Source organism: Ovis aries, chromosome 1, assembly GCF_016772045.2.
Source record: "Ovis aries strain OAR_USU_Benz2616 breed Rambouillet chromosome 1, ARS-UI_Ramb_v3.0, whole genome shotgun sequence".
Taxonomy (NCBI): domain Eukaryota; kingdom Metazoa; phylum Chordata; class Mammalia; order Artiodactyla; family Bovidae; genus Ovis; species Ovis aries.
Genome location: NC_056054.1, coordinates 103,774,646 through 103,795,344, shown reverse-complemented (window position 1 = coordinate 103,795,344; position 20,699 = coordinate 103,774,646). Strand labels below are relative to the sequence as shown.

At 46.6% G+C, this 20,699-nt stretch overlaps 1 protein-coding gene across 4 annotated transcripts; it reads left to right on the top strand.

The window, feature by feature from the left end:
- The first annotated feature begins 13,556 nt into the window (after positions 1-13,556).
- Positions 13,557-18,344, top strand: LOC105605551 (protein S100-A15A). 4 transcript variants are annotated; one of them, XM_027975330.3, is made up of 3 exons: positions 13,557-13,724; positions 15,017-15,177; positions 17,387-18,344. In XM_027975330.3, the coding sequence occupies exons 2-3, from the start codon at positions 15,028-15,030 to the stop codon at positions 17,561-17,563; spliced, it is 327 nt and encodes a 108-aa protein (XP_027831131.1). In that variant the 5' UTR covers positions 13,557-13,724; positions 15,017-15,027; the 3' UTR covers positions 17,564-18,344. The 4 variants fall into 4 exon arrangements, with proteins under 4 accessions (XP_027831131.1, XP_042109993.1, XP_027831127.1 ...); XM_042254059.2 differs by having other exon boundaries at positions 14,972-15,177; XM_027975326.3 differs by having other exon boundaries at positions 13,558-13,724; positions 14,954-15,177.
- Positions 18,345-20,699: the final 2,355 nt, after the last annotated feature.

Sequence of the window (20,699 nt, the reverse complement as noted above, 5' to 3'; positions counted from 1 at the left end):
AGCCTCAGCCTGTTGACGGCAAAGGCGAGTCGCACTGTATCGAAGGGACCTGGTCACCCTTTCTCACAAATGCATGGAAAAGAAGCCCAAATCAGTCAGAGAGGAAGAGTCTGAAGTAAGGCCATTTTCTTGACTATCTAGTTATCTCTATGAGTGGGGTATGGTTGGGTCTGGGGGGTCTGTCTCTCAGAAACCCCTGGAGAGGGAGGTGGGCTAGAGGCATTGGTATGGCCCTCAGAGAATCTGGGTTCACCGAGCAACTCTCAGGTTGAGCACCTGCCTGGCTGCTCCTGAGCCCCACTTGCCATCCCAGCACCTCTGTGGGAATAGTGTTCCTTTTGTCTTGTTTAAGGAATCATTGCCTACCTACTCCAAGGTCTTCATATTTTCCTATGTTGCTGATGCTGCTAAGTTGCGTCAGTCATGTCCGACTCTGTGCAACCCCGTAGATGGCAGCCCACCAGGCTCCCCCATCCCTGGGATTCTCCAGGCAAGAACATTGGAGTGGGTTGCCATTTCCTTCTCCAATGCATGAAAGTGAAAAGTGAAAGTGAAGTCGCTCAGTCATGTCTGACTCTTAGCGACCACATGGACTGCAGCCCACCAGGCTCCTCCATCCATGGGAGTTTCCAGGCAAGAGTACTGGAGTGGGATGCCTTTTCACCTTTAGACCTGCAGTCCACTTGGAATTTTTGTTGACTTATGAGGTCAAGTTTCTTTTTTTTTTTTACAGTCCGATGTGTTGAAAAGCTTTCCTTTTCCTATGGCTCAGCAGTGCTGCTTTTGTCATAGAACAAGTATATTGTATTACATATGCCTTTTTCTCGGGTCTCCATTTAGTTCTGTTGATCTGAAACAACCAGATATTTCTCCAGCAAAGCTGTATTTCTTTGGGATCAGCAGCAAATTGCAGTTCAGTCTGCAGCCATAGAGAGTCATGGGCAAGTTCCTGGCATCAAGTGAAGAAGGGGAAGAGAAAGAAGTTGGGAAACTGTAGCAAAATAAAAGAGAATAGGCCTTGTCCATAGTTAAGTCCTTGACAGGAAAGAAGTCTTAATGTTGCTGCTGCTGCTGCTGCTGCTAAGTCGCTTCAGTCGTGTCCGACTCTGTGCGGCCCCATAGATGGCAGTCCACCAGGTTCCCCCGTCCCTGGGATTCTCCAGGCAAGAACACTGGAGTGGGTTGCCATTTCCTTCCCCAATGCATGAAAGTGAAAAGCGAAAGTGAAGTCGCTCAGTCGTGTCCGACTCTTTGCAACCCCATGGACTGCAGCCTCCCAGGCTCCTCCGTCCCTGGCATTTTCCAGGCAAGAATGCTGGAGCGGGTTAGGCTCTGCCATTGTCACAGTCTGAGGGCTCCCCCTGCTGGTGTCCCAACTCTGCTTAATCGAGGTTTCTGTTTCTCGGCTTTTTTTTTGTTGTTGTTTAAATATTCTGTCGGTCTATTTGGCTATCCCTGAACCAGATTCACAGTGTCTTAGTTATGGCAGGAGACCCAGGTTTGATCCTTGGGTTGGGAAGATCTCCTGGAGAAGGGAATGGCAACCCTCTCCAGTATTCTTGCCTGGAGAATCCCCATGGACAGAGCAGCCTGACCGGCTACAGTACATGGGTTTGCATAGAGGTGGACGCAACTGAACAGCTAACACTTTGGCTATTCTAAGCTTTTTTCAATTCCATCAGTTCAGTTCTGTCACTCAGTCATGTCCGACTCTGTGCAACCCCATGGACTGCAGCATGCCAGGCCTCCCTGTTCATCACCAACTCCTGGAGTTTACTCAAACTCATGTCCATTGAGTCGGTGATGCCATCAAACCATCTCATCCTCTGTCGTCCCCTTCTCCTCTCTCCTTCAATCTTTCCCAGCATCAGGGTCTTTTCAAATGAGTCACCTCTTCGAATCAGGTGGCCAAAGGATTGGAGTTTCAGCTTAAACATCAGTCCTTCCAGTGAAAATTCAGGACTGATCTCCTTTAGGACGGGCTGGTTGGATCTCCTTGCAATCCAAGGGACTCTCAAGAGTCTTCTCCATTATTACAGTTGAAAAGCATCAATTCTTCGGCACTCAATTTTCTTTATAGTCCAACTCTCACATCCATGCATGACCACTGGAAAAACCATAGCCTCGACTGGATGCACTTTTGTTGGCAAAGTAATGTCTCTGCTTTTTAATATGCTGTCTAGGTTGGTCATAACTTTCCTTCCAAGGAGTAAGCGTCTTTTTATTTCATGGCTGCAGTCAACATCTGCAGTGATTTTGGAGCCCAAAAAAATAAAGTCAGCTACTCTTTCCACTGTTTCTCCATCTATTTCCCATGCAGTGATGGGACCAGATGCCATGATCTTGGTTTTCTGAATGTTGAGCTTTAAGCCAACTTTTTCACTCTCCTCTTTCACTTTCATCAAGAGGTTCTTTAGTTCTTCTTCACTTTCTGCCATAAGGATGGTGTCATCTGCATATCTGAGGTTATTGATATTTCTCCCAGCGATCTTGATTCCAGCTTGTGCTTCCTCCAGCCCAGCGTTTCTCATGATGTACTCTGCATCTAAGTTAAATAAGCAGGGTAACAATATACAGCCTTGACGTACTCCTTTTCCTATTTGGAACCAGTCTGTTGTTCCATGTCCAGTTCTAACTGTTGTTTCCTGACCTGCATATAGGTTTCTCAAGAGATTGGTCAGGTGGTCTGGTATTCCCATATCTTGAGGAATTTTCCACAGTTTCTTGTGATCCACACAGTCAAAGGCTTTGGCATAGTCAATAAAGCAGAAATAGATGTTTTTCTGGAACTCTCTTGCTTTTTTTGATGATCCATTGGATGTTGGCAATTTGATCTCTGGTTCTTCTGCCTTTTCTAAAACTAGCTTGAACATCTGGAAGTTCACGGTTCACATATTGTTGAAGCCTGGCTTGGAGAATTTTGAGCATTACTTTGCTAGCATATGAGATGAGTGCAATTGTGCAGTAGTTTGAGTATTCTTTGTCATTGATTTTCTTTGGGATTGGAATGAAAATTGACCTTTTCCAGTCCTGTGGCCACTGCTGAGTTTTCCAAATTTGCTGGCATATTGAGGGCAGCACTTTCACCGCATCAGGTTTTAGGATTTGAAACAGCTCAACTGGTATTCCACTAGCTTTGTTTGTAGTGATGCTTCCTAAGGCCCACTTGATTTCACATTCCAGGATGTCTGGCTCTAGGTGAGTGATCACACCATTGTGATTTTTTTTTGTATAGTTCCTCTGTGTATTCTTGTCACCTCTTCTTAATAGCTTCTGCTTCTGTTAGGTCCATACCATTTCTGTCCATTATTAAGCCCATCTTTGCATGAAATGTTCCCTTGGTATCTCTAACTTTCTTGAAGAGCTCTCTAGTCTTTCCCATTCTATTTTTTTTCCTCTATTCCTTTGCAATGATCACTGAGGAAGGCTTTCTTCTCTCTTCTTGCTATTCTTTGGAAGTCTGCATTCAAATGAGTATATCTTTCCTTTTCTCCTTTGCTTTTCACTTCTCTTTTTTTCAGAGCTATTTGTAAGGCCTCCTCAGACAGCCATTTTGCTTTTTATTGCATTTTTTTTCCATGGGGATGGTCTTGCTCCCTGTCTCCTGTACAATGTCACGAACCTTCGTCCATAGTTCATCAGGCACTCTGTCTATCAGATCTAGTCCCTTAAATCTATTTCTCACTTCCACTGTATAATCATAAGGGATTTGATTTAGGTCATACCTGAATGGTCTAGTGGTTTTCCCTACTTACTTCAATTTCAGTCTGAGTTTGGCAATAAGGAGTTCACGATCTGAGCCACAATCAGCTCCTGGTCTTATTTTTGCTGACTGTATAGAGCTTCTCCATCTTTGGCTGCAAAGAATATAATCAATCTGATTTCGGTGTTGACCATCTGGTGATATCCATGTGTAGAGTCTTCCCTCATGTTGTTGGAAGAGGGTGTTTGCTATGACCAGTGCGTTCTGTTGGCAGAACTCTACTAGTCTTTGCCCTGCTTCATTCCGCATTCTAAGGCCAAATTTGCCTGTTACTCCAGGTGTTTCTTGACTTCCTACTTTTGCATTCCAGTCCCCTATAATGAAAAGGACATCTTTTTGGGGTGTTAGTTCTAGAAGGTCTTGTAGGTCTTCATAGTACTTTTCAACTTCAGCTTCTTCAGCGTTACTGGTCGGGGCATAGACTTGGATTACCGTGAGATTGAATGGTTTGCCTTGGAAATGAACAGAGATCATTCCGTCGTTTTTGAGATTGCGTCCAAGTATTGCATTTCAGACTCTATTGTTTGCTATGATGGCTACTCCATTTCTTCTAAGGGATTCTTGCCCACAGTAGCAGATATAATGGTCCCATGCATTTTTTAAAAAGTAACTTGTCAATGTCTATAAAAATTCTGGCTAGAATTTTGATAGGATTGTCCTGAGTCTATAGATCACTTTTGGGGAAACTGAGTGCATAGTCTTCTAGTTCATAAGCACAGCATATCTTTCTGTGGTTTCCCATGCTACTCAGCATAAACTCCAAATTTTCAAAGTCCCCCCTTCTCTGACCTTTTCTCATCTCTGGCTTTCTGTTAAAACCAGAGCCTATCTCTCATCTCTCTCTCTCTTTGCTTTTCTTTTACATCATTCCAGCCCTTCTTTCTGTCCCTTGAACACGTCAGACTGGCTCCCATCTGAGTGTGCTTTTGTATTACATTTTGTATTACATTTACACTCTAATGGCAGGACTCTTCCCTGGCTGGATCTCTCGTTATTTAGAAGCAAGGTAATATAGTAGTTAATGTACAACATGGTGATAATAGTTAACAGTACTGTACTTGTAGTCACAAGTATACTACAAGAGGATAAATCTTAAGTCTTAACACATATAAACAATAGTAACTATGTGAGGTGATGGATGTATGAATTAGCTTGATTCTGGTGATCATTTTGCAAAGTGTACGTGATCAAAACATCAAGTTGTATACTTTACGTATATACAACTTTTATATGTCAATGATATCTCAATGAAGCTTTTTCTTTTTTTTTTTTTAAAGTGTGGGCTCCATGGAGCTGTACCTGGAGCTGTGTTTGAGTCATGCTTCTGCATTTACCAGCTGAGTCACCTGGAGCACATTCCTTTACCCTGTTTTTCCTTAGATTCCTGATCAGCAACTGTTATAAAGATGAGACAAATGGAAAGTCCATGGGGACAGTACTCAGCACAGAGGAGACATTTTTAAAGTTATCTTGTACTTTTAGTTATTTCGCCAGTCTCTACCCACTCCAGCATTCTTGCCTGGAGAATCCCAGAGACTGCGGAGCCTGGTGGGCTGCCGTCTATGGGGTTGCACAGAGTCGGACATGGCTGAAGGGACGCAGCAGCAGCAGCAGCAGCAGCAGAAACCTCTTAATCCTACAGAAGGCACTCCCTTTACTCTGATACTATTCTTACTTTCTATATAGTAAAGAAACTAAGTTGCCGTTCACTATCACGCTTCTGTTCTCTTTCATCCTAAGCATTCCCCATGATTCCAAACCATCTTGTAATCTCCCTTCAAGCACAGCCCATCCCACGTTTCAGGTACCAGCGAAGTCATTGACTATGATATCAGTTTGCTTTAATTATAAACATAAAATTGGCCTGTAAAATAGAAAGTTTGGCTTTCCTGGTGGCTCAGACAGTAAAGAATCTGCCTACAATGCAGGAGACCCTGGTTTGATCCCTGGGTTGGGAAGAGCCCCTGAAGAAGGGAATGGCAACCAACTCCAGTATTCTTGCCTGGAGAATTCCAAGGACAGAGGAGACTGGTGGGCTACAGTCCATGAGGTTGCAGAGCTGGACACGACTGAGAGATTAACATTCGTTCACTCATTCATTTATAATGAGAACTGGCACAAATCCCAAACGGAGCCTCATACTTAACCAGTGTAATCAGATTCATCATCTTGGGTATTAAAGTGGCTATATTTATTTACTTTTAAAAGTAATTGTTTGAATTCCTCTCCCCACCCAACCAGAAATCTAGTAATATTCTCTTGGGGTCTTTACCTATCCTTGAATTGTCTAAAACCCTGAGTCCTTCAATGCCAATGGGGGTGAATCTTTTTCAACCCAAGTCCTTTGATGCAGTGACTGCTGGTTGCCACAAGGTGTTGTTTTCAATGACTGGGCTCCACAATCGGAAAGATGTTGAAAGCCAGGATGTTTGCGAAGGCTGGGATTGTGTCCTGGTGGTGATAGGCATACATGTTTGGCACCAAGTTTGCGGTTCTTTTCTAAGTACACTACCTTGAAGATTTGTGTAGGGATCTGTCTCTACCTCCAGACTATGAGCTTCTAGAAGGCAGACTGTTAAACAATTTATTACTGAGGAATATTTGACAAAAATGATATATATTTAAGGTGTACAATTTGTTGGCTTGATATACATAATGCATTTTGAAATAACCACCATAATCAAGATAATTAACATATTAATCGTATATACTATACATATTTGCTTTGCCAGTGGCTTAGCAGTAAAGAATCTGCCTGCAATGCAGGAGACACAAGAGGTGTGGGTTCGTTCGAAGATCCCCTGGGGGAGGAAATGGCAATGCACCCCAGTATTCTTGCCTGGAAAATCCCATGGACAGGAATCTGGAGGGCTACAGTGCAAAGAGTCGCAAAGAATTGGACACGACTGAGCACACACATATATAATATTAATAAATATATATACAAATATTTCTTTATTTTTCCTGCATGAGAACACTTATCATCTACCTTCTAGGCAAACTTCAAGTGTACAGTAAAGAACTGTTAACTGTAGCCACAATTTTTTGCATTAGCTCTTTAGAATTTACTCATTTTGCATGGGTGAAACTTTGTATCCCTTGACCAACTTCTTCCCATTTCCCTCTCCCTTAATTTCTTGGTAACCACCTTTCTACTCCTTTTCTTTGAGTTCAGCCCTTTTCAGTTCAGTTCAGTTCAGTTGCTCAGTCGTGTCTGACTCTTTGCGGCTCCATGACCTTCCTGTCATCACCAACTCCTGGAGTCCACCCAAACGCATGTCCACTAATTGAGTCGGTGATGCCATTCAACTGTCTCATCCCTGTCGTCCCCTTCTCCTCCTGTCCTCAATATTTCCCAGCATCAGGATCTTTTCAAATGAGTCAGCTCTTCGCATCAAGTGGCCAAAGATTTGGAGTTTCAACTTCAGCATCAGTCCACCCAATGAACATTCAGGACTGATCTCCTTTAGGATGGACTGGTTGGATCTACTTGCAGTCCAAGGGACTCTCAAGAGTCTTCTCTAACACCACAGTTCAAAAGCATCAATTCTTCGGTGCTCAGCTTTCTTTATAGTCCAACTCTCACATCCATACATGACCACTGGAAAAACCATAGCCTTGAGTAGACGAACCTTTGTTGACAAAGTAATGTCTCTGCTTTTCAATATGCTGTCTAGATTGGTCATAACTTTCCTTCCAATGAGTAAGCATCTTTTAATTTCATGGATGTAATCACCATCTGCAGTGATTTTGGAGCCCCCCCAAATAAAGTCTGACACTGTTTCCACTGTTTCCCGTCTATTTCCCATGAAATGATGGGACCAGATGCCATAATCTTAGTTTTCTGAATGTTAAGCTTTAAGCCAACTTTTTCACTCTCCTCTTTCACTTTCATCAAAAAGCTCTTTTGTTCTTCTTCACTTTCTGCCATAAGGGTGGTATCATCTGCATATCTGAGATTATTGATATCTCTCCCAGCAATCTTGATTCCACCTGTGCTTCTTCCAGCCCAGCGTTTCTCATGATGTACTCTGCATATAAGTTAAATAAGCAGGGTGACAATATACAGCCTTGATGTCCTCCTTTTCCTGTTTGGAACCAGTCTGTTGTTCCATGTCCAGTTCTAACTATTGCTTCCTGACCTGCATACAGGTTTCTGAAGAAACATACAGGTTTCTGAATATCAGGTGGTCTGGTATTCCCATCTCTTGAAGAATTTATTGTGATCCACACAGTCAAAGGCTTTGGCATAGTCAATAAAGCAGAAATAGATGTTTTTCTGGAACTCTCTTGCTTTTTTGATGATCCAGTGGATGTTGGCAATTTGATCTCTGGTTCCTCTGCCTTTTGTAAAACCAGCTTGAACATCTGGAAGTTCACGGTTCATGTACTGCTGAAGCCTGGCTTGGAGAATTTTAAGCATTACTTTACTTGTGTGTGAGAAGCAATTGTGCGGTAGTTTGAGCATTCTTTGGCATTGCCTTTCTTTGGGATTGGAATGAAAACTGACCTTTTCCAGTCCTGTGGCCACTGCTGAGTTTTCCAAATTTGCTGACATACTGAGTGGAGCACTTTCATAGCATCATCTTTCAGGATTTGAAATAGCTCAACTGGAATTCCATCACCTCCACTAGCTTTGTTTGTAGTGATGCTTCCTAAGGGCCATTTGACTTCATATTCCAGCCCTTTAAGATTACGCATATAGTGCGTTCATGCAGTATCTGTCCCTCTGTGTCGGGTTTGTTTCATTTAGCGTAACCTTCTCTAGGCTCATTCATGTCGCTGAAAATGGCAGGCTCTCTTTCTTGTTTAGTGGCCGGACAGTGTTCCTTTGCACACGCATATCATGTTTTCTTTGTCCATGGGCATTTTTAAAGTCATTTATTTGTCTGTGGTTGTGCTGGGTTGCTGCGTGCGGACTTTCTCTGGTTTGGCGCACGAGGGCTGCTCTTAACTACGGTGCCCTGGCTTCTCTGTGGTGGCCCCTCTGCTGGGGAGCACAGGCATTAGGCGCGTGGGCTGCAGTAGTTGTAGGGTGTGGGTGGGCTCTACTGCACACAGGCTTCAGCTGGTGACGCTGGGGCTTAGTTGCTGATTGGCATGTAGAATCTTCCCAGACCAGGGATCGAACCCGTGTTCCCAGCATTGGCAGGTGGATTCTTATCCATTGTACCACCAGGAATCCATGTCTATGGACATTTAGGTTTTAGCATATTTTGGCTACATGAATAATGCTGAAATAAACACAGGAATGCAGATATCTCTTTGAGATCCTGGTTTCATTTCCTTTGAATATATATCCAGAAGTAGGATTGCTGCGTCGTAGGTAATCTTATTTTTGAGTTTTGGGGAAACCTTCATTATTTTCCATGAAGTCTGTTCCAATATACATTCCCCAAAACAGTATATAAGGATTTGCTTTTCCCCACATCTTCACCAGCATTTGTTACCTTTTGTCTTTCTGATAGTAACCACTCTGACCGGTATGAGGTTTCATGTCATTGTGGTTTTGAGGTGCATTTCCTTTTCAACTATTGAAGTTGAACGCTTCTTCATATACCTTCTAGCTATTTGTATGTATTCTTTGGAGAAGTATCTATTCAGATTCTTTGCCCGTGGGACATTAGTTTTTTTGGCTGTTGAGTTGTATGAGTTTCTTATTTATTTTCAATATTAACCCTCTATCAAATATATGGCTTGCAAATATTTTCTCCTATTCTGGTTTCCTTTTCACTCTGTTGGTTGTTTCCTTTGCTGTGCAGAGCTTTTTAATTTAATGCAATCCCATTTGTCTATTTTAGCTTTTGTTGCCTGTGATTTGGGGGTTCATATTAAAAAATTATTACCCAGACCAATATCAAGAAGCTTTCCCCCTATGTTTTTTTCTAGTAGTTTTTACAGTTTCAGGACTTATATTTAAGCCTTTAATCCTTCTTTCAGTTGATTTTTGTATATGGTGAGGTCATGGTTCCTTTTTCTGCATGTTGATATTCAATTTTCCCAACACTATTTATTGAAGAGACTGATTTTTCCTCATTTTGTGCTCTTGGCACTTGCTGAAGATCAGTTGACTTTAAGGTGGGTTTATTTCTGAACTCTGTATTCTGTTCCATTCATCTCTATGTCTGTTCTTATGCCAGCATCATACTGTTTTGATTACTGTAGTGTTGTAATGAATTTTGAAATCATCAAATGTCTTTAGCTTTGTTCTTGTTGCTCAAGATTGCTTTGGTTACTCAGGGTCTTTTACAGTTCCATACAAATTTTAGGATTGTTTTTCTATTTCTATAGAGAATGTCACTAGAATTTTGATAGGGATTGCATTGAATCTATAGACCACTTTGGTTAGAATGGACATTTTAACAATATTAATTCTGGCAATCCATGAGCAAAGGATGTCTTTCCTTTTGTCTGTGTTTTAAAACATTTCTTAATAAATATTTTTGTGAGTTTTCAGAGTGCAAGTTTTTCACTTCTTGTTGTTTCCTAAGTACTTTATTCTTTTTATTGCTGTTGTGAATGAGATTATTTTCTTCATTTCCCTTTTGGATAGTTTACTGTGTGTGTATAGAGATACAGTGAACTTCATGTTTATTTCATATCCTGTAACTTTACTGAATTAGTTTATTATTTATAACAGGATTTTTGTACTTGTTTAGTCTTTAGTGTTTTCTATGTGTATCATCTTGCTATCTGCAAACAGATACTTTTATTTCTTCTTTTCCTATTTGGATGCCTTTTATTTCCTCTTCTGGTCTAATTTCTCTAATTAGAACTTCCATTATTATGTTGATAAGAAGGGACAAGAGTAAGCCTCCTTGCCTTATCTTAGAGGGATCTTGGAGGGAAAGATTTCAGTTTCCCCCATTAACTATGAAGTTACCTGTGGGCTTCTCATACATGCCATTTATTGTGTTGAGATAAGATGCTTCTATACCTACATTGTTGAGAGTTTTAATTGTAAATGAAAGTTAAACTTTGTCAAGCGCCTTTTCTGCATTTATTGAAATACTCATGTTTTTCTTTTCCTTTCATTTTATTAATGTATTATACCGCCTTGTTGACTTATACATGTCAAACCTTCCTTGCATCCCTGGGATAAACCTCATTTAGTTATGGTACGTGATCCTTTTAATGTATTTTTAAATTCAGTTAGCTAGCGTTTACTCAGGATTTTTGCATCTACATTCATCAGGGGTATTGGCCTGTAGTTTCATTTTCTTGTAGACTCTTTACCTGATTTTGGTATTGGGGTGATGCTCAAGAACTGAGTTTGGAAGTGCTCCCCCTTCTTCTATTTTCTGAAAGAGTTTAAGAAGCGCTGGTGGTGTTCTTTTCTGAATGCTTGGTAGAATTCACCCATGAAATCATTAGATTGTAGGCTTTTCTTTCTTTTCTTTTCCCAGACAAACAAAACTAAGGGACTTGGTTGTCAGTAGAACTGCCTCACAAGAAATGCTTAAGAAAGTTCTTCAGTTGAAATGAAAACTCACTAAACAGCAATGTGAAAACATAGGGCAGCATAAATCTCACAGGTAAAGGTAAATATCTAGATACATGCAGTCCGATGCAACACTGTAAAGGAGTCTACTGAGTTTTATATTAGGATGGGGAAGGCTGCTGGGGGGGGGGTGGCCTTTGCTCTCACAGAAGGAAGTCATGGCTGAGGGGAGCCCTCTTGGGTCTAGTACATGGGAGATCTCGCTGTAGCAGCGATGCCTATGTTCAGGTGTGTGTATGTGTGGGCTGGTGTTTAGGGGTTTGCTTGTCGTCATGAGATGTGGGTGGTGGCTCTGGTGGTGGGCTTTGGGTGGATACAGAGTGTTGGCTCTGGCAGGGGAAGGGAATATCAATTCAGTTCTGTTCCCCTTCTCCCCAGAACCTAGCACACATGCCAAAATTCTGAAGAAATATCAGCATTAAGGAAGAGTTGATTAAAGTGGAGTATTTTAAATATCTGCCAATAATAGATTAATAAAATAAATTTTGATACATGAAACCAATGATCACTTCACAGTTATTAAAAACTGGGCTCACATTGATTAGTAGTGTGAGAAGATGCCCACAGCATAATAATAAGAGACAATTTAGTTGCGGCAGAGCTGGGGAAGGTCATCATTGTGTAGTGTGATGGTGTAGAGAGTTGTTTTTTCCCAGGTTGAACAAAGGCAGGGTGAAGAGGGGTGCAAATCACCTTCTACCCACTTCATGCCATGGGCCAAAAATAGAGTTCCTTTTGAGTAACAAATTATCATGTGGAGATTGTCCAAGGATGTATCTCCATCTGAAGTTTGATAAGTAGTTGTTTTCAAGGTTTTCACTTCTATATTGTCCCTTGGCTATAGATATCGGAGTTGTGAACATTTTCTTATTTTTTGCTTTTAAACGTCTCTCTGATTACTTTTGTAAAATAAATTCCCAGGAGAATGGGAATCAATTCCCAGGGAATGGCTGAATCAAACATATCTCTGTGACTTCAGCTTGACATTGTCAGATTGTTTTACCGTTTAGAAGTTTGAGCCCTGCTTCTATTTTCAAAATATAAAAGTGTATTGATGAGCCACTTGTTTACTGAGGAAATCATTAAGTTGGGCAGATGAAGGCTCACCCTGTAAACTGAAAAACATTTTGCTTTAACAATATATCTATTTTTCTCTCAAATCTTCAGGCATGTCAAGACACAATCTCTGGTTAATTAACTGTCCTTTGGCGCTCCCTTCTGGGAGATTTACTCATCGGCCTGTGTGCGTCCTCCCATGGAAGATGCATGGGTGAGACAGAAGTGGAAGCGGGTGGCTGAGAGAAGGCTTGGGGGTGGGAGTGGGGGAGTGTGGTGGTGAGGCAGTTCACCTGTCACTCAAGAACCTGTCAGCTGGATGGCCCCTGAATGGAGGCCACGCTTACACGTCAGGACCCCTTTAGAGTAGATCACTGCCTCTCTGCAGTGGGTTACTTCCTTATAAAAAAGGTGGCCCTACTACTCCTGTCACCTCTCGTCCATCACCTAACCCATTTAAGAATCCCTCGTCAGCTAGTTTCTCTGCGCAGGATAAAGCTGCAGCTCTAGCCTGGCACACAAGGCCTTTCACATTTGGTCTCCATCCTGCCTTGTCCAGTCTTGTTTCTTCTAACTGCTCATCGGATGCCCTGTGGACTTCACCCCCCAAGCAAGCCACTCTCCCTCATGCACCCGAGTCTTTGCCCCTGGGCAAAGCCTTTTCCTCTGTCTGGAGAGCCTGGTTCTCCATGCATCTCCTTGCAACCATATTTTCAAGTGGCCATGGCAAATAGCATCTCCCAAGGAAACCTTCCTCAGCTTTCCAGGCAGGCAGAAGTGCTCCTTGGCTGCCCAGGGTACCCTGTTTCTGCCACTAAATTAGTAATGTTCCCAGTGCTCTCTGACTGTGACTCTGTCCTCTCCAAGCATCCCCACCCTGTGACTTGGCCTCATGTCTTACTCTTTATTGCCTAGAGAGGGCCTACTGCTTGAGAAATATTTGTTGGATGAATGACTGTGCTTCTAGACTCTGGAGTTTGGGGTTCTGCTAATTGTGGGAGGACATCCCCAAAGATGTATTTAAGTTGTGTGTCTGACCCCGAATGAGCCCTGGAGCTGTGATGATGAGCTCTGAGGTGGGGAGATGGATAACATGATCTTCTGTGGTTCTGAGACGCTTTAGATCAGGCTCTGAGGGCAGGTGGGTCCCTGAAACTGACTGAGTTAATCACAGAAAGCAGTGTCCTGTGAGGTCATCTCAGGAATGCAATTAAGGGTCAGTTGTGCTGCTGAGGAAGCAGTTAAGAGTCACAGCACTGGCTGCCATAATTGGAGGCACTGAGGCTGGGCAGGATGTGGGACTTGGCAGAGGAGCCCCTGCTCTCACAACTGCCTCCAGCCTGAGCACCGAGGAGTCTCTAGGATAAAACACAGATCAAGACTGTGGATCAGCAGCAGCAACAGGTCAGTGCCTGGTCCGAGAGAGCTGCAGGGGTGGCTGGGTTGTGTGGGTCCAGGATATCCTGCACAGGTCCAGGATAAGCTGAAAGGAGTTGCTTACCCATTTTGGAGGATGTGTGCCTTGTAGATGGATGTCCCAATAGCATACTGTGGCCTCAAAAGGGTTAAGGACTTCCAAATCAAAAACATGTCTTATAACGCCAAAGACACTGACTGATTCCAGCTCCAAATGGTCAGTTGTGTGATTTGGGGAAATTCACTTAGGCCTTTTGGATTTCGTTTACTCCTCCGGAAAATGGGGCAGAGGCGTGATGCCTACTTTATAAGGTCATTGAGAGGACTGCATGGGATCCTGTGCATAAACTGCTTTGCCTAGGGCCTGACTGGCTCTGTAAGAGCTGGAACCAGTTGTCCTGAATCTTATCTGCCCAGAATCCAGGGAGGACAGCTGATGCTCTAGGATAGCCCTGCCTCCTGAAAACAGGGATCTCGTCTCTAAAAGAAGTGGGGAGCAGGGGGTTGAGGGCACCTGGTTCACCCATGTAGAGCACCTGGATGGGGCTTTGGGGTGACTGGAAGAGGCTGCAGCACCCCTGCATGCTCCTGACACTGGGGACTGAACAGCCCCACACACAGAGACTCTGGGGGCCCTGGAGGCGTGCAGATGGCACACAGACTCCTTCAGAGAGGGCCAGTCAGGGCAGGAGTGGGAGCAAGATGGGGGGCCCTGTGCTGTCTGTACTCAACCCCAAAAGGAAAACAATATTTGAGCACGTCTGGGGTTCTGGGTGGGGTAATTATCTCAATATTTTGTTTGTGTTACAAAATAGTTTATGGTAGTGGGTATCTTGCCTTCTCAAGGGGTTTAAAAATATTTCCATTGGGATATGTCATCTTGCTTCCAAGAGTCTAATTTCTTCTCATTCTTGATTTCGAGGGCTCCTTGATTTCTCGATTTTGAGGGCTCCTAAACTGAGGGCATGGTTGGGGGTGGGACAGGACACAGATCCTGTCTCCTGGGAGGCTGCTGGCTCAGGGAAGGGACAGAGCCCTGTCCTGAGTTTGTGGCAGTTTCCTGCAGGGCAGGGAGGCTGAGCCAAGTTTGCAAGGGATCAGGTGGGGAGGGCAGAGAGGAGCCCTTACACAAGTGGGCAGCAGATTCCTGGAGGAAGCAGCCACCTGCTGTGGCCTGGCCTCTGCCTGGCCTGCTCTGCTGTGCTCCCTGCCCCCAGATTCTCCACTGTCCCCAGCTGCTTCCCCCTGCATCTCCTGAGTTGCCCCCATCCTGGGCCCAGGCCCAGCCACCATGACGGACACACCAGTGGAGGAATCCCTCTTCCAAATCATCCACTGCTACCACGAGTATGCTGCCCGGGAAGGGGATGTGGAGACACTGTCGCTGGAGGAGCTGAAAGCTCTGCTCACGGACAACGTGCCCCGCTTCATGGAGACCTTGGTGCGTGGGGTTGGGTGGGGATACGTAAAGTGTGGGGTTGCTTGTGGGGCTGGAAGCGAGTGGTGCGGGTGGAGGTACAGGAAGCCATCTCTCAGGAGCACTTCCAGCTAGGGGAGGGGGTGTGCAGGAGGGCGGAGGGCAGGAGGTTTGGTGGGGGAAGTGTGGCCCAGCCTAGCTTTATTTTCTGTCCTTCCCTCTCCTGAAACTCTCTGCCTGGCCCCACTCCAGACCAAGCACAGCTAGTTAATCCCTGAAACTCAATCCTAACCCCAAACCTGTTTGTTCTTCTGCTTGACCTGCTTCTGGAAAGAAAAAGACCTAAATCCTTCCTCTGCCCAAGCGACCTTGCCCCACACCTGACCTTTGAACCCTAGGCCCTTCTCCTGGGGTCTGTATAAGCCTCATCCACCTCCCAGTCCCAGTGAAGGACAGTTTGGGCTGTGGTGGCTGCTGCTAACCTGTGGGGCTGGGAATGTCATTTCCTCTCTCATCCAAGAGGCCCACAGAGTCCCTCCGAGCAGTCTGGGGGCCCAGGCCCGAAACTCAGGCTGGGCTCAGCCACCTCCTCAGGCTTGTGCCTCTCCTCCATCATCAGGCCCAGCCCTGTGACTACCCAGCTCCTTCGGGACTGCAAGGCCGGCAGAAGTGTCTGTCTCTTGGCCCTTGGCGTCCAGCCCTTGGGTCTCTGGACTGTCACGTCCAGAGTTCTTCAGGTGGTGCCCAACTCAAGGCCCTCCATTCCAGGAGAGGCGCCTCCCCTGCTTGCCTCTCATATTGTGTCCCCTGCCTGCCTCTGGGACACGTCAGAGGAGAGAGCCTCACCCTCTCTTTATTGGAGTGCAGCCTCGAGAGTAACAGGGCAGTGGGACCAGGGTGACTGGCTAGTCCCTGTTTCTGGGAAAGCTTTTTCTTTCCAAGGCCAGTTGCCAGTGTCAGGGGGCTGTGCAAGGACCCCCAGAACCTGCATTGGAGGACTCACTGGGCAAACATAGCAGCCTGGGCAGTGGTCTGAGAGGAGGGAAGCCGGGAGGTGCCTGTCCCAGGCCAGAGGCCTCCAGTTTCTAAGGCCAACCAAATTTGCAGAGGATATAAGGTAATAAGTAGATGGTGGGGCCATGGGGGAGATGGAAGGGGAGAATTTCCACAGGGATGAGGACTGCTCCCAGGCCCACGGCTGCTTACAATTGCAGCGGCCTCCTTCCTGGAGGCTTTCTGAGAGCTTCACCCCAGCTTTCCCGTGCCCACCAACGAAATCCTGCTGACACCTGCTTCTCCCGTGCTGCTCAGTGAGCCACCTGCCTGTACCTACCCTCTGAGCTGGACTCCTCCCTGCTGTCCCCTCCACCTCAAATGCTCCTTTCCTCCCTCTGCCAGCCCCGAGGGCTGCCTACTCGGGATGTCCCAGAGACGCCAGGGCCCCTAGCTCTGGCCTTTCCCGTCTTTGTGCTTTCTGGAGGTGACCTGGGCAGAGTCCTAAACAGTCCCCAGGCAGATGGCACTGCATGGAGATCCCTGACCCCACCCGGTGCTGGCCCTGCAGCAGCCCTGGAGATGCAGACACCAGGGGCAGGGGGCTCTGCCCTGGAGGCTCCCACTGTGAAGGAGGGAGGCATAGCCTTCCACCCTGACGGCCCTGGGCTGGGCTGTCCCTGCAGGGGAGCTGGCACTTTAGCTAGTGGAGAGATAGGCAAGTGGAGCTAGTGGTAAAGAGCTGGCTGGCTGATGCAAGAGACCCGGGTTCCATCCTTGGGTCAGGAAGATCCCCTGGAGGAGGGCATGTCAACCCACTCCAGTATTCTTGCCTGGAGAATCCCCATGGACAGAGGAGCCTGGCGGGTTATAGTCCATGGGGTTGCACAGAGTCAGATATGACTGAACTGACTTAGCCCACAGCCACTGAGGATGGGCAAAGGTGAATTGTGTTGGGGGTGCCCAGTCAACCAGCACATGGAGCCCTGCCTGCACTCTCTGTCTCCCATGCAGCCCCAGGTCCAGTTAGCCGAGGGGCCCCCAACACTGCTGCCTGAACATTCTGCAGCGCAGAGGGTCCTGGCCACTGACTGAATGAGGAGCTGTCTCCTGCAAACCCCCTCCAGACAGGGCCAGGCCACACTCTCTCCACCGACTGCCCCTGTCCTCCCACCAGCAGCCTGGCCTTCACTGCAGGGTGGTGCTGGGGTGCGGGGTTGAACCTCTGCTCACTCCTCAGGGCCGGAAGGAGCCGTGCTACATCACACAGTTGTTCCGGGCGGCAGACAAGAACCAGGACAACCAGATCTGCTTTGAGGAGTTCCTCTACATCTTGGGCAAGCTGGTGAAGGACTACCACTGGCAGTACCACCGGCAGCTGTGTGCCCACCACTGCAGCCAGCACAGCCTCTACTAGGGGGGCGCCGGGGCCTCCTAGGGAGCCGGTGTGACCCAGCTGCGGGCCGCTGAAGACACAGCGTGTGTGTGCGTGTGTGTGCGCGCGCGGAGTGGACGCTGTGAGGGAAGAGAATAAAGCAACTTTGTGAAGACTTCTGGGTGCTGCTCAGTTCCTGGTTCCATGCATCGGTTCTGGGCCCAGAAAGAAAGGTCTGGTCCTACGTGGAGGATCAGTCATTTTGGGTAGTCTGTGCCCCAGGAGCCCCTGTCTGAGCGGGGAGACAGCCCCTGCCCCCGGGAGCCCCTGTCTGAGCGGGGAGACAGCCCTTACCCTCAGCTTTTGGTCTGAAAGGGTGGAGTCTCTTCTCTCGGGGAGTCAGCTCTCTGACAAGGAAGCCAGGCCTCACCAGTGATGTTTATCTGGTCACTCATTCACTACTCACACCTGATTGGACAGGAGCCACGAGGGCAGAAGTTCTCCCAGCTTCAACAGAGAGCCCCAACAAAGGCGGAGCAGCCGGGACTGGGAAGGGGCCAGAACAGGGTGGGGAAGATGATGCTGGTAATTGACATGGGTGGCAGGTCCACGGGCAGTCGGTGAGGGAAGATTGTGAGGTGGGTTTTCCACACATTGAGTCAGAGATGGGTCAAACTTAAAGTTGGCAATGCAGCCTGTCAATGAGAAGAGTGATGAGTGGAACATGGGTGACTATCGGTCAGGGAAGGCTTCCTGGGGAGAGGAGGGTTTGGTTTTGTTTTTGTTAATAAATAAATGATGATGGATGTGGGTGTTGTTCTGACTCTGGGCTATTTGTGACTCCCTCATCCCTCCCAGCTCAGACCTGCCCCTGCCCTCTCTCTGTGTTGTTTGTTTTCGTCTCTCCCTGGAAGCCCAGGAAGCTGATGCACAATCTCTTGGGGGAAGGTCTCGTCTGCCCTTAGGTCCTGCTGGGTCCATCTTGGTGGGTTTCTTCTCTGAGGATGGTCTGAGAACCCATGTCCTGAGTGCACTGTGATAGAAACAATGAGTTATTTGAAAGAGTGATGGGTAATTGTCTGCGCCCCTATGCAGGTGATTGGGGGTATCATTTAAGGAACTTGGTTTGGTACCCTCTGCCAGCTGGATCTGTGAACCAAACATGGGAAGCAGCGCCCTGCAGGCTGAACTGGAGACCTTTGTTCCTGATCAGCGGAGCTCAGAAGCAGGCCCTCCGTGGACGCCACGTTCACATACAGGCTGATCTTCAGTTCTCATCATTTAGGGGTCAGTCTCACTGGCCTCACTTTCCCTCTGGACCTCCCCTGTGGAGGTGCTTGTCCTGCTGCACTGAGGTTATGTGTGGCTGTCTGTATCCTCTACCAAGACAGGGACCCCGTCCTGTCATCTCCATGACACGGCCCAACTTCAGCACACAGAGTGGAGTGGGGGGTGTGCAGGAGTGGGGCCTGTGGACTGGAATCCCACGACTGGGGTCTGCGTTGCCTCGTGCAGACCCTTAGTCACCTCCAGAGACTGGGAGACAGTTGGCAGGGTGACTCAGGCCACCCTTGCCCCAGGCCCAGGTGGATCCTCCCTGCCTGTCTCACCTGAAATGTACTGGGTTGCACAGGCTTTTGATTACAAAGCGGCAGCTCAGCCCAGTCCTCCTGTCCCTTCCTGGGGGTTTCTCCACCGGCCCTGCATGCTCTGTCCTCATTTCCTCAGCCACGGGCTCGGGCCTGGTGTTGAGACACACAGCCAGGGCTGAGCTCTTTCCTGTAAACAGGACTAAGTTTCATTCCCCCTGGGTTGCCCCATGTCCGTCAGTCTGATTACAGACGCTACTTTTTCCCCTTGTGCTTGCCCAATTCCTGACACTATCTCCTTCCGGGTCAGCTCAGCCTGGCTCCTGCTCTCCTGGAAGCCCTCAAGGCTGCCTGTCCAGGGAGAGCTTCTCTGGGGCGGCGTTTCATGGCCTTGGCTGACCAGCAGGCTCCACTGAGAAGCACACGATGCTGGAGGGGATCATGGTTTATGATTCCCTTCCTGGACCTGGGGCCTGTTTTCCATCCTTTCTGGATGAAGAAAGCTGTTTCCCCCAGACGTTCTCAGGAGTGGCTTCAAGGCAGGCATCTCCTGAGGGGTTGGGGCCTGGAAAAACATCATCTCCGTTAATCTCGCCATCACCCTCCTTGAGAGAGGTCAGCCCTGAATGCCATCCTGGGCTGGTGAACAAACCCTAAGAAGAATCTCGGAAAAAGCCAGCTTGTTCTAAAGTGTGCTTTTGGCACGTAAGCACCAAAACAAAGCAGGACACATGCCCGTAGGACCCCAGGCCTCAGTTTCCTCACCTGTCACATAGGGAGAGTTATATCTGTGATGTCCACTTCACAGTGCTATCAGATGAGTGAGTGGATGCAAAAATACTCTGAAAATATGATGTGCTACTTCGGGTAAGATGTGATTGTGCAGGTCATTGAAAAGTGGGCCTGGACAACCATAGGTAGGCGCCGAGTGCTTGATCATTGGTTGAAAACTTGTCATATTTGATGTCATAAACAGCCCTATTTTCCTATCAGGAGATTGACTATCAAGGAATGCAGCCTGTATTTGGTGGGTGGGTCTGTATCCTCCTTTGTTCCCAAAACACTATCATTTAAAGTGGCTGGGTATGCGTTAAAAAGAATACATTTGAATCAGTTCTGATGAGATGGATGAAACTGGAGCCGATTATATAGAGTGAAGTAAGCCAGAAAGAAAAACACCAATACAGTATACTAACACATATATATGGAATTTAGGAAGATGGCAATGACGACCCTGTATGCAAGACAGGAAAAAAGACACAGATGTGTATAACGGACTTTTGGACTCAGAGGGAGAGGGAGAGGGTGGGATGATTTGGGAGAATGGCATTGTAACATGTATACTATCATGTAAGAATCAAATCGCCAGTCTATGTCCGACGCAGGATATAGCATGCTTGGGGCTGGTGCATGGTGATGACCCAGAGAGATGTTATGGGGAGGGAAGTGGGAGGGGGTTCATGTTTGGGAACGCATGTACACCCGTGGTGGATTCATGTCAATGTATGGCAAAACCAATACAGTGTTGTAAAGTAAAAATAAAGTAAAAAAAAAAAAAAGTGGCTGGGTATGATAAAGGGAATTTCTGC

What these genes read in the sequence shown, in the direction of transcription:
- LOC105605551 (XM_027975330.3), top strand. Translation starts at nt 15,028, where the DNA reads ATGACGGACACACCAGTGGAGGAATCCCTCTTCCAAATCATCCACTGC. An exon ending in CCCGCTTCATGGAGACCTTG is followed by an intron (nt 15,178 to 17,386) that starts GTGCGTGGGGTT and finishes CTCACTCCTCAG; the next exon opens with GGCCGGAAGGAGCCGTGCTA.